We start from the raw sequence: 13,583 nt of genomic DNA on the forward strand, positions 1-13,583 counted from the left end.
TTCATGTTACAACCTCAAATAATCTCACACTTAACATTCAACATTATTAATAACTAAATAATTCACCTGTAAAACTGTGCCTTAAATAACATCTGAATTGAATACGTCACACAAAATCAACTTGGTAATAGCAATTTGAATTGACTTTGTAACATGAAGATGCATCTGAATTGACTTGGTAATATTCATCTAAGATTCATCTTCACAACCTTCGATCACCTCATTCTTAAAGTAGCTCCACTCGTAAATGCCCCCATTCATAACTTGTGCATTACTAAATAAACAGTAAAAAGTTACATAGGATGAAGGCGCTAATGATTGATTTAGTACATTTCCCCATAGTAGTAGAACAAAATGTTCCCTGGGGGGCTCACTATGGTTCTTTGACAATCCCCTTATTCCTTTTTTGATAAATTTTGAATTTTCACTGATTTGATTTCAAATTCTCCTCACTTGAGACATGTTTGTTTGCTTGCATCGATCATGGCAACATTGGATTGATGCCACTTAATCTTGATTGATATTTCTTTAAATTTAGAAGCATGTGAGTCAAATCTGTTTGAAGAACAACACCCATGAAAGTTATTATATCTACACACTTGAGGGACACTGAATCCCATTTGGATGTAGTGATCACAAATCTTGGCTAGTAGATGCGTTAGTCAATGACAAATTGTGGTAGAACTTACTGTTCTTCTCCTTTTTTAGGATGGATATGTTTGGTTTCATTTAGAAAAACTTTGTAACTTCCAAAAATAAAGATAAACAAGATGATGATTCTAAATTATATAATACTCCTATTTCATGGGTAGCTTTTCAAAATGCAGATTTTTACATTATACGTATGAATTTTTCCACATGATCAAAGCTTCATTAAATCCTCTTACCATAGAGCCAAAACATATGAGTAAAAATGGTTACAGACTAGAATTGCAGTTGCTCAATTCACAACAACCTCACCGCTCAATCACCCGCCCACGGCTAGAACAATAAAGACCACACGCAGTTAACCTGACAAATTTGAACAATAAAAGAAAAAGAAAAGAGGACTATCTTACAAATGCAGAGGGGGGGTATTTCAAATATTAAATCTTCTACCCTGCCCTTAAAACAGGAAGAGGGGGCTGCCGTACAACTTTAACTATTACTGGGGGCTTTTCAGAAAAGTTGCCTCGCTGGCGCTGTCCTCGTGACTAAATTAAAGCGGATAATTGGGAAGTGCAGCGCCAGGCAACGTCCAACGGCAGGATCCCAATTTGAAATTCAAATCCAAGTGTCGCAACAAACTACTGAATTATCTTTTTACCCTCAAAAGAGTCCGATCACGGGCGTGATACCTAGGGGTATTACGGTAAATGCGTAGGCTTCAGAAAAGGAAATTTGAATATTTGGCCGTTAGCCGTTCGAGATGGTCCATTCATTACTGCAACTGGACGGACATCCACAGAGCTCGAGAACGGGAGCTTCTGGAGAGAGAGAGAGGGAGAGAGGTAGAGAGAGAGAGAGAGAGCTATGGCGGGGGTGGTCATGGTGTCGACGGGGTGCAGAGGAGGAGACGGAGGAGGGCGAAAGGGAAGAGTGGAGCATCAGCAGGATAACCAGGTTTCTCTCATGGAGCTGGTCATGGCGGCCATTAGAAGGTCCGTTGTTGCTTGCCGAGTCGATACCGACGACGACGTCGCGTCCGCCGTCGACCAGATGGAGATCGGATGGCCTACCGATGTGCGCCACGTCACTCACGTCACCTTCGACCGCTTCCATGGCTTCCTTGGCCTCCCCGTCGAGTTCGAGCGCGAGGTGCCCTCTCGATCGCCGAGCGCAAGGTGCCTTCGCGATTCTCTGTTCTGTTTCATCGCGTTGCGAATGTTGATCTCTTCTTCATTCTTTTAGCGATATGTATCGATTTTACCTCTCAGTTCTCGGTTTTACTATTATCGATCGAACTAGGGTTCTTACATTATGAAGAAAGTCTAGTTGATTTTGCGATTCTGTTTATCACCGTGACCTAATTTCAGTGGAACTGACATCTTAGATTTGCGAATCAAATTGATTTTCTTGTCGCTTCGGTGGCGCAGTGCCAGCATCTTTGGCGTCTCGCCGGAATCAATGCAATGCGCCTACGATCCCAAAGGAAACAGCGTGCCCACTATTCTCCTGTTGATGCAGGAACGACTCTATGCCCAAGGCGGATTGAAGGTATTGCTTCATCTCAAACTCTTAATTTTTTCCTCGAATCACAACCTTCCTAAAAATCTCTTCATTTCTTCCTCAAATCTCAACACCAATCTCTTCATTTCGACAATAGGCTGAAGGGATATTCCGGATAAACCCGGAGAACAGCGAGGAAGAGCTTCTCAGAGACCAATTGAACAAGGGGATCGTTCCAGACAACATCGACGTTCACTGTCTCGCTGGCCTTATCAAGGTTCTTCTTTCTTCCCTCAAAATTACAACCATGCCGCTGAAATTAGTGTCATCCGTGCAGTATAATCCTGACTGAAACTATCAATCTCTCTGTCTCGATCAATCCAGGCTTGGTTGAGAGAGCTTCCAGAAGGAGTTCTCGACGGGCTGTCCCCAGAGCAAGTTCTGCAATGCAACACGGAAGAACAGTGCGTGGAGTTAGTTAAGCTGCTCATGCCGACGCAGGCCGGCCTTCTCAACTGGGCCGTCGAGCTCATGGCCGACGTCGTAGAAGAGGAAGAACTGAACAAGATGAACGCTCGCAACATCGCCATGGTCTTCGCCCCCAACATGACCCAGGTCTTCATCCTCACCATCATCATCATCATCATCATCATAGTTGAATTCAATAACTGAACAAGCGTGCAGTTTTAAGATCTTAACCAGATACCATGTTGGATTCAAGCGCTTACGAAAAGATGATTGTTCTTCAACAATCATCATCATGTTCTTGATATTATCTTCGTTGCTTGTTCTTCAGATGTCGGATCCATTGACCGCGCTGATGCACGCAGTGCAAGTGATGAATTTGCTGAAAACTCTGATCCTGAGAGCGTTGAGGGAGCGAGAAGAAGCGGAGTACACTTCGTATACTCGATCGGATTGTTCTGATGAGCAGGAGGGAGACTATTCAGAGCCCGAGGAAGGAGAAAGCACTGGCCATGGCGGAGAGTTGGAGTTGGAAGACGAGAACGAACCAAGCAGAAAGCTCAGACGAGAACAAGGAGAACGAGGAGAAGGAGAAGTATCAGATGGAAGAAGGATATCCGTTGGATCAACCATCTGACGGTTCTCCCTTCATCATGTTGGATTTTTATCTTCGCCGGATTTTTCTCGCAAGGATTCATGTACAGTTTCGATTTTGGTGGATCAACATGGGGTTGACTAAACCGTGGTCAATGCTCACTTGGAGTTGACTTTAGTTTAGATGACGTCATCAAACAGGGCCAGAATATAATTCGAAATCTTGGGTGGGGGAAAAACGCGAAATTTTTAGGCGCTTTTATTGGGCCTATTGGGCCGACGTCAGGCTTCTAGAATGTCAAAAACGGTCGACTGCCGCGAGGCCCACCAGGACTGTTCGTTCTCTCGGCCCTCTCCGTCTTCAAATCTCTCTTTTTCTCTTTCGATCTCTATCTACGTTCTTGAGAGAATTCACAGTGGCGGATTGATCTCTGAGAACTGAAGTAGATCAAGATCAAGAAGATCAAGATCAAGAGAGGATCGGAGCTTACAAGAGGTGCGATCGACGGTCAGGGATAGCCAGATCGGAGGCAGGTCTCCCAGAAGCGGCGGTTCTTCTCCGCTTCGTCGCATTCCGCGGAATTCGACGCGTCGGAGGCCGGCGCCGATCCCTCCGCCGCGGCCTCATTCTCGCCGCCGGAGACTTCCTCCACGTCAGCATCCGCGGCGGCGCCGCCGCCGTCGCCGACGGCGCTGCAAGATTCAACTTCGTCGTCCTCCGCCGGACCGCCGCCGGGCTCGAAACCTTCCTCCGAGTCTCCGATCTCCTCTGCCGCCATCGCGATCTTGATCTCCTCCCTGCCTTGATCCGACGGTTCCGATTGCCACATCGCCCTCCCCGCTTGCGCCACCAACAGCCCCCCAGACATGCCAGGCCAGACCGAGCTCCTCTTCTTCTTCTAGAGAGATAGAGAGAGAGAGAGAGAGAGAGAGTATGTGTGTGTGTGTGCGTGGGCTTGATCTTCTAGAAGAGAGGAGGAAGACGGCTCGTGAGTGAACGCCAAACTCTCCAAGCCCGAAAGGACAAGAATTATAACTGTATTCTTTATCCTTGGCTCGTATTTTTTTTTATTAAAGTAATGCTCCCACTGACGGGTACTGCCACTTGGCTTCTAGAAGCGCTTCATTTGATATTATTATTTCCCAGTTTGAGAAAGTTCAACCTTCTAGAAATACGATGGCAACTCGGGAATATCGCAGAGACTTTAGATGGCTGGATAATTAATGTAGATTAGATGATACATATCCCTAGCTCGCTCTTCTAGAAGGTATTGAGACCGTTGTAAAAATATTAGCACTCGCTGTACAGAGAAATATCGCGGAGGGGAGACCTTGGTGTCAAGATCTGGGCCGTTGGATGCCGTCAAGGGTAGCCGTGGGCGAGGCAGTGTTCCCAGAAAAGACGGTCGTCCTCTTGCTGAGAGCACCGGCGGCGCCGCTTCGCCGCCGCCGCAGCGCCGCCGTCCCCGGCGGCGCGTCGTCCGGGGACGGAAACGGCGGCGGGGGCGTCTTCGTGGGTCTCCCGCCCGGCCCCGACCGTGGATTCCTGGTCGTCGACGGCGAGATGGAAGGCCACGTCGGCGGCCGCGGCGGCGTTTGAGTCGGCGGTGGCGTCGTCGGCGAGGAAATTCATGGCGAGTTGGAGAAAATCCATGGCGCTGGCGTGGTGGGAATCGCTACAGTAGTATTTATAACGCGCGATAGGCTTTGCAATGCAAGCACATTCTCGTTGAAGAGTCCTTCTCTGTGGGCTTCTTTGCCTTTCCCCGGATTCTGCCGCTATCGCTGCGTCGTACACGGCTAGGATACATTTCAAGGGCCCCAACCACTGTCTGTACTCTCTCTGTATTCTCAATTTAATCTTTTATGAACGTAAAATGTCATCCGTTCATCTATCTATCTCTCTAGATGTCTGTCGGTGTCAGCCTACTCATGGGTTTCTCAAGGATGTATGTGAATCATCCCTCCATGCATTTATTTATCGATCTATAATCTTCGTACACTACCTATCTATCTCTCTAGATATCCGTCGGTGTCTCACTATTCATGGTTTTCTCAAGGATATATGCAGTATCTGTCTGCCTTTCTCAAAGGATGTATGTAAATTATCCCTCCATGCATTCATTTATCTATCTATAATCTTTTTACACTACCTATCTATCTCTCTAGATATCCTTCGGTGTCACGCTGTTCATGGTTTTCTCAAGGATATATGTATTATCTTTCTGCCTGTCTCAAGGGATATATGAGAATTATCCATCCATGCATTTATTTATCTATCTATAATCTTTGTAAAATACCTGTATATCGATGGTTTCTAGAAGGATGCGAGGGTCTGGATTATGTTTTGGGTAGCTATCAGATCTTGATCTCGAGATATAAACCTGTGTTGGATGTTGTTAAGGATATGAAGCTTATCCTGTATAATCGATATCTGATATTGGCGTCGGGTATGAGAGGGAGTAATTGTAGCATTCGGTTTCCAAGAATAGTAAACGAACAAATATCAGCATCTAGTAGCATTTTTGTGCGCAAACAGCACATGATACTTTATTTGTGCCTTCTAAGATAGATGATTTCTATGTGCAACCAGACTGTCAGCATTTCTTATTGGGAGGACAAAACTGTCAGTCGCCAACCAACAAGCAAATTTTCATTCATGGTCCCATATAATTACTGCCTGGCAATGCAAAAAGATCTAGTCCTTATTTGAATTTTTGGATTTTAATGAGGTTTATGTGTACCTTGAATCATGATATTTTGGGTTAGCTCATCTTGATGATTCCTGACTGATAATCATTGAAATAATTGAACATTCAATATTTAATAATACTTTCTGAATCATCAAAGATTGATTTTTAATACCCCAATAAATTTTTTGTGTACTAATTAAATATTAATTGCAGACGCATTTTATGGTACAAAATATGCATATCGATATTTAATATATGTTCCGATTGCTGCTATTGGCATCCGGTAGCATCCAAATGGTACTGATATATGGACCAATGTGTAATATCCACTGTAGTAATGGTCTGAACTGATATCAGATATCTGCATCTGGATCTGTTCCAGACTTTCTCAGATACCAGATAGCATCAGTATAGTATCAGATATTACTTGGATCCCAATAGACAAACCCTAATTTTGTGGCACATGTTATCTCTCCATAAAAAAATATCTAGCCATCCACATATGTATCTACAGTCTTTGTAAACTACAAATCTACCAGCCTACCTTTTATGTTGTCTCACTATTGAAGGTTTTTAAAATGATGTAAGGATCTGGCATGTGTTTTGCTGAAGATTGAGATATCTATCTTTATGAACCGTGCACCCATCCATCAAAGTATATTTTTGACATAGATATATTTCACACACGTAGTATCAAAAGGCTGCATGTATCAAAATTATAGGTGTTACTGCATTAGAAATCTTGGACGGAATGCTTACAAATTAGTTCCATTGGATTCAAAACCAATAGGATGAACATTGGGTTCTTGTTTATAGATTGAAAACATGATGACATTTTATCAAATTCAATCACCATATCAAAGTAGAAGGTAGTAGGAAGGAGATGTGAGGAATACCAAGATCTGTTGTTATGTTTCATACCTACTAACTTTTATCTCATGGGGCCTGCTTTGGAGGAAACTATAATCAAACACGAACCAAGAATTAAATATGCTTCTGCACAAGAATTCACATTTTGTCACAATCTTTCTTGATATTTTGGAAACAAGTTCATGATACATCACATCCTCCTCGTGTGGATTCATCAAGTAACACTTTGAAAATGAGTCTTAAACTAAAATTTTAATAATACTCGATTAGAGTTTGGGGAAATTCAAGAATATCGGGGCTTGGCCTGAGGGATAAATTAGCATGATTTACGTGTAATCAGGTTGTTAGGAGTATTGGAAACTGGGGTTTGTCTATGTTTGGGATGTCTAGGGGGAAGGTGGGTGCAGCTTTGGTGGGGGTATTTCTGGATATAGGGGGTAGAAATTAGAGTATGATTCCAAAGGTGAGTCCAAGACTGGGATTGTACTTCTTTCTTGCCAAAAAAATTGGGAGAAATTTCCATTCTGATTCAATGAGACAAAAAATTCAACCAAGTATATTATTGTCTAGAGTTTAGTAATTGAAGCCATATAATTCTTAGAGGTGGACTCCTTTTTTCCTTTCTAAGCATCTAATTTTTATTTGTATCTTTATTTCATGTATTTTCCCTCTTTGATTTTATCAATAATGAGAGTAATAAGAGCGGCTTGGGTATCTAGTTTGTATGTTGGATGCTCTTATAAGCATCAAATATTGTTGAAAAAACACAACCTAAAAGGAAAAGGGCTTTAGATCATATTACCATTCCACTCCTAGAAAAAGATTTATTCAGTATTGGCATTATTGATAATGAAATTATTTTATTTTATTCTAACAAATCAAAATTTTTGGCAATGGGACAATGTAGGTCTAGAGAAGATTCTTTTTTTATTTTCTAAAAGGACTTAAATCCACCCTATTCGAGTAGCCTCATCTTATATTATTTATCTTTCTTGAGAGATATTTCTTGCAGAGAGACTTCTTGAGGTGATACCTCTAAACTTCAAAAACTAGCAAGTAAAAATAAGGGTATGTTCTTTCCCTTTAAGAAAGAGTAGGTGTTAGCACTAAATGCACACAACTTTTCAATTAAAGTGAGAAGTCTTACCTTTTATTGCCCTTTTATTTCTCTTACCAGTAAAACTTCATGGAAGGGTATTTTTGGGACTTCTATAGAACCTCTGACCTCCACAAAATGACATCACATGGTCCCAGTGAAGAAAAAAATAAACATTAAAAAATTAGGACTAGGTAGCATGGTCATCCATCAATGTGTATATGTTCATCTAATGTGCACAACCTAAATTCTTGAATACTTGTCTGAAAATTAAGAAAAAAACTAATTATTTAAATCTTATTTAAATTGTCACAAGTTTTTACAAATTCTAGTAGTTGGATCATTATAAAATAATAAAACTTTACAGTTTATTATTCTATGGTTGACTAAAAAAATGAGATGATAAAATCTATTCATATAATTTTGTAATTAAATTCCTTGTGTTATTTATTCACATTAGAGAAACTTCTCTTGGGAAATAAAACATTGATTTGATGTATATTATCATGTAGAAAATATTCAATTCAATCCCTCAAGGTTACGCATAAACAGAAGCCATATGTTGGTCAATATTTTTGACTGACCAAAAAATATTCAAATGATCCAGAAATTTGGGATCTAGTCACACATGAAGCATATATAGTTGACCATCCATTGACCTTACCCTCTTATTTCGCTATGTTAGGGCATGATATGGTATAGGTGATGTGTGCATGTATGAGATGGTTTTGAATTTCCAACTCATCCAAAAACTATCTGGACATGATCTCAACTGATTTTGAAAATAGAATTTTCATTAATTGATAGATTTGCACGGATTGACCAAATTTTATGCAGACTTTGTAAGGTAAATACATCAAAATCCATACATTGACTTGAAGTAAATGGCCTTCAATCTTCAGCTATTTTTGGATTAAGACATAGGAGTCTCTAGTAATGGAATTCAAATAAGTCTTAGCTCGGATATTGCGTTAAGTACACCAAGGTGATTGAGTGACCAAGATGGGATTGTCTATCCGCAGTTTAACATGAGATACACTTGAAGAAGAAAATGTATTAAACACCTGGTAAGAATTGCAGACATATTATAGAAGACATTCTCAAATGTTCCATCTTATGCATCACTACTAATTTGAATGATGAACTAGGGTTTGATGGTTTGATATCCTAAGTTAATCAGGATTCTCTTGTGGATGAAGGGTTATCCATTTACATAATCGATGACAACCCATGTTCCATTAAAGAGTTCAATCACTACTATGTAGCTTGGTAACCTACGGGCTAGAAACATAACCTATAGATTGTGCTAAATCAATCCTTAATTAATTAATAAATGTGTTTATTTAGTTAGTTAATGAAGTATGCTAACAAATGATATTAGGCCATTAAATTAATTAAATATACTTTTACATGGGCCTAGAGGGTCACATACATAAGATCTGCGAATGTCGATAGATATAATTAAGTGGAAAGTACAAATAGAAGGGTGACACCCATTGCATGTAGTCATGTCAGCCAAACCTGGTTCCCCACCCCCCTCTTTTAATCCCTTCTCAAACCACTCTTCTCACTGGGAGACCTGATGGTGACAAGATCTACAATATCCTCAAGAATATTTTTATATGCCTATAGGTGGGCCACATGAACGACTTGAAGGGACTCTTCCAAGGAGGGAATTGAGAGTAGAACTGGTTCCACACAATGTGACAATATAATATTTGACTTTGATGTTCAATTTGATATGATTTACACTGATTCCACTGCATTTATCAGTTGTAATGATAAATAAAACCCAAGAAAATTTCCATCAAGCTCTCAGTATGAACCTTATGCTGCCTAATCACATATACAAGATGATTTCTTTGTTTTTTTCTCACTAAGGCTGCACTCATTTGCAAAGCACTGTCCCAATCACCCTCTCCACCACTTATTGTTGATCAACTCATGTTCATGGATACCATCAAGATTGATGTGATGCAAAAGTTCACCCAATATCCATTCATAAGCATTTTTACTTCCCTTTACCATCTCTTATTAATGGTATTCTTTCATTGACCATTATTTTTCTTAACTACAATTTATAGTCTACTCATTTTTTATATAGTCTACTCAAATTATAAGTTCATCACAAATATTGAGCTCTGATTACCACTCCACTTTTATTGTTTCTCTTACTAAGTTCATCATGTTTCCTCTTCAATCATTTGGTATCATAAATTGGGTCGCTTTGATCCAAGGTTATGGAAGTCATCGAAATGAATGAGGAGCCGAGATTCACAGGGACATCATTGCCCTATCTCGCAGTTTTCTTGCGCCAACGGTGTCGGAGGGTGTGAGATCAGATACAAGTATTCACATTGGTTTTCCGGCAATGACTCATATGGTCTTCACAACAGATATCATCTTTGGTCTCCTCGGTGGAGAGAAACTCATGTGTTCCCCCTTCTTCAGCCTAATGTGCTTTCACATCTAGATGATTTTGTGTTTCCTTGTACATAAAAGGTGTTGATTAATATGTGATCCATTTCTTGGATTTTAATCAGTTATGGTATCTATATTTATGTATATTATTTTTGTTTCTCTCCACCTTTCACTTCAGTAATAATGACAGTACTATTCAACAATTTTAAGTCAGAAATATAGTTCAAGGACCATAAATATAACTTATAATATCTCAGTGAGGAAGTTAAACACAATGAATATAATTGTTTGGTAATGTAAATAAATCCCCATTTTCTCAATTGCCCACATGCATAATAAAATAACTCCAATATATTGGAATGATAAAATTAGAATTCAGAATAATCAAAGGATTTTCATATTCGATTAATATAGACGTAAATATCACATTAGAAAGGTAAAGCGCACATATGATTATCTTCACAGTTCAATCTTCAAATATTGTTACCATTCATCCCATACATATTTAAATAATACTTCAGTCTTTAGAGAGCTCTTGATTTTTAGAATACATCTTATAAGACTCTATGATGAAATCATGGTTGTTTGACAACAACCTGGCCATTACTCCAACTTAGTGAGTATCCTTGCCTTCAATTTGAAATGTTTAAGTGTTTAAGTTTAGAAATTGTAAGAAAGTGATCTTAGTGGTATGGATTTTTCTTGAGGCATAGAAAAAGATCTTTTTCATAATATTCCAGTTTCTTTGCACACCTGATGGATCATCAAGATCTCAAAACTGGATAAAGGTACTTCCAAAATATCTTCTGGAACCCACAAGATGATTTTTCAGAAAGTACACAAATTGACATGTAAGTTGATTGACTTTCCAAAAGGCAATTTATTACTTAAATTTCAATGGTTATTCTGAAACAAATGTAGACATAAAATTGTGATATTTACAATTGTGCCCCTATTAAATATAAGGTAAAAATTTAAATAGTCATCACTCATAATCATGTAGGATCAAGGTGATATAAGGTAAAATTTACATAGTCATCACTCATAATCATGTAGGATCAAGATGATAAAACATGAAATAGTGATATGCCAATTCATGATAATATGAAATTATTTCTTTGATAAAATATATATCTACAGTTCTAATCTCGGATATTCCACCAAATATTGTAAATATTATGAATTATCAAACATCTTATTGTCCGTTGGTCATTAGAAAAAATGGGTTTGTTCAAAGGAGTACGAAAGTCAGATCTGACAGAAATATATGTAGCCGGCAAGCCAATCACACATTCCACATCTCGTTCCATATTCATTATAATGCACGTGTGATGCTTCTAATGAAGTCAATGAATGCATGATATGACTCAGTGAATTATGATGAGATCGTGATACGGAGATCATTAGTCTTTAAGCATGTGTTCTAAATATTCCTATTCGAAGGATACATGAGAAGAACATCAAAGTATCCAGATAGAATAACATTATCTAGCCTCACTCATATGATGAATATGATCGTTCACGTAGCGATTAGTGTGGAGACACCAAGGATAAGTAGTGAGTGCTCTTTAATGGAAAGAGTTCACTAAATTGATCCATAGGAATCCCTCAATGGATTTATACCAAACTGTCAATCAGGTTGATTCACGTCATGGTTGTGTAAGTGCTCCTTAGACCGGAGACTTCGAAGACATCTTGTGAACAGACAGTTGTACTTTGACTGTGACTTACGTGCCCCTAATCATGGGATTCTTGGTCTGAAAGCATCAAGAAGTTCACAAAGATGATTGAGAGGTCAAGATGAGATCATCTACCCTTTATATAAGACGTGACAGCTCAAGGAAGATGATACAATAAAGTCCTTGGCCAAGGTGGTGAAATATCGGAGAAGAGTTTTCCGATGATTTCCAAACGCATCAGTACTAACTCGGATGGCTGATTAGGGTTTGATAGTTGACCATACCCTAAGTCATCCTAAGAGCATCAAGTGGATGAGGGACTATGCATACACGGTAATCAACGATGAACAGGTTCCAAGAGTTAGTCAATACACACTCCATTGTATCTTCTAGAGCACGAGGTGTAGCTTGACACCCCACGTGTTGGAGACTCAACTTATTGATTGGGTTAAATCCTTACGACGTTAATTAATTTATATGATGATATAGTTAATTAATTTGGAAGGTCAATAAAGGCTATTGTGCTGCTAGAGTCATTAACTAGACTGATACATGGGCCTAGAGGGTCACCTGCAAATGGTCTTCTGGACATCAGAAGATATACTTAAGTTTTGGGGGTTTTATGAAAAATACCGGCTTAGTAAAAATAGGGAAAGGCTATGAATGAAATTCACATAGGCCAGAATTGTTCAGGGCCTTCCCCTTCTTCTCCTTTCTCCCCACACTTCCTCTCCACTCCCGATGCGATCAGGATGGCGTAACAACAGCGATGGACGTTGAACAGGTCTCGTCAATGAGCAGGACCATGTGGATAAGTCTAGAGGTTGCACACTTGAGCAGCTCAATTTGTCTCACTCCAAGATCCAAGAAATTACGAATGTGATCCAGGCACAGGTACTTCGCTCAATGGTTTATCTATGCCATAAAATTTTGCTTAAGTCTTCCGCTGCAAATCATTTTGAAATATTCATCCACATCTATACCTCAAGAACCCAACAAGATCAAAGGTCAGAAGCATGTTCATTAGTAAGGATATTCAACATGACTTTAGGGAGAAGTGGTAAATACCTTTATTTACTCTTGAACCAATCACCAACCAAGAGCTTGGGAAGTAAAACTCGATCTTAGGTATGGATGGAGTTCATGAATTGGACATTAGGGTTAGAAATATCTTTTAAGACATCTGGTCTATGACAACTGTGTTTATTATTTTCCATACAATCACATGCAAGTAAGGGTTGAATCCATGCAGAGTAACTATTAAATATGTGAATTTTAGCCTTACTTTCTAATTTTTTGGATTTATATTTATTTTAGTACTTAATCAAATTTAATGTAACATAATGACTGAAAACTAGTATTAATCCTATTTATTATAATTTATTCAATATTTATAAAATATTTTTTATTTTTTATGGAAAGTTATAATTCTAAATACTAATTAATTCTAATTAAAATACCTTAATTGGTACTTTGTGAGCATCGAGTTACATTGGATAACTCATGATATCAAAGGCATAACCAGTGAAAAACTCTTTCTGAATTGTAAGATATCATCATTTGAATTTGGAGCATTCTTAACCGTCCAATTTTCTCTTTTCTGATTTTATCTCCATT

General features: G+C 39.1%; 1 protein-coding gene across 1 annotated transcript; it reads left to right on the forward strand.

Moving 5' to 3' along the window:
- The first annotated feature begins 1,416 nt into the window (after positions 1 to 1,416).
- LOC144710297 (Rho GTPase activating protein with PAK-box/P21-Rho-binding domain-containing protein) lies at positions 1,417 to 3,369 on the forward strand. The gene is made up of 5 exons (XM_078584029.1): positions 1,417 to 1,823; positions 2,076 to 2,196; positions 2,306 to 2,425; positions 2,533 to 2,763; positions 2,945 to 3,369. The coding sequence occupies exons 1-5, from the start codon at positions 1,513 to 1,515 to the stop codon at positions 3,248 to 3,250; spliced, it is 1,089 nt and encodes a 362-aa protein (XP_078440155.1). The 5' UTR covers positions 1,417 to 1,512; the 3' UTR covers positions 3,251 to 3,369.
- Positions 3,370 to 13,583: the final 10,214 nt, after the last annotated feature.

The sequence above is a fragment of the Wolffia australiana genome, chromosome 1 (assembly GCF_029677425.1).
Source record: "Wolffia australiana isolate 7733 chromosome 1, ASM2967742v1".
NCBI classification, from domain to species: Eukaryota; Viridiplantae; Streptophyta; class Magnoliopsida; order Alismatales; family Araceae; genus Wolffia; species Wolffia australiana.

Excerpts from the sequence above, each read along its gene's own strand:
- LOC144710297 (XM_078584029.1), top strand. The coding sequence starts at position 1,513 with ATGGCGGGGGTGGTCATGGTGTCGACGGGGTGCAGAGGAGGAGACGGA. Across the intron at positions 1,824-2,075 it reads TCTCGATCGCCGAGCGCAAG|TGCCAGCATCTTTGGCGTCT; the intron begins GTGCCTTCGCGA and ends TCGGTGGCGCAG. Across the intron at positions 2,764-2,944 it reads TCGCCCCCAACATGACCCAG|ATGTCGGATCCATTGACCGC; the intron begins GTCTTCATCCTC and ends CTTGTTCTTCAG.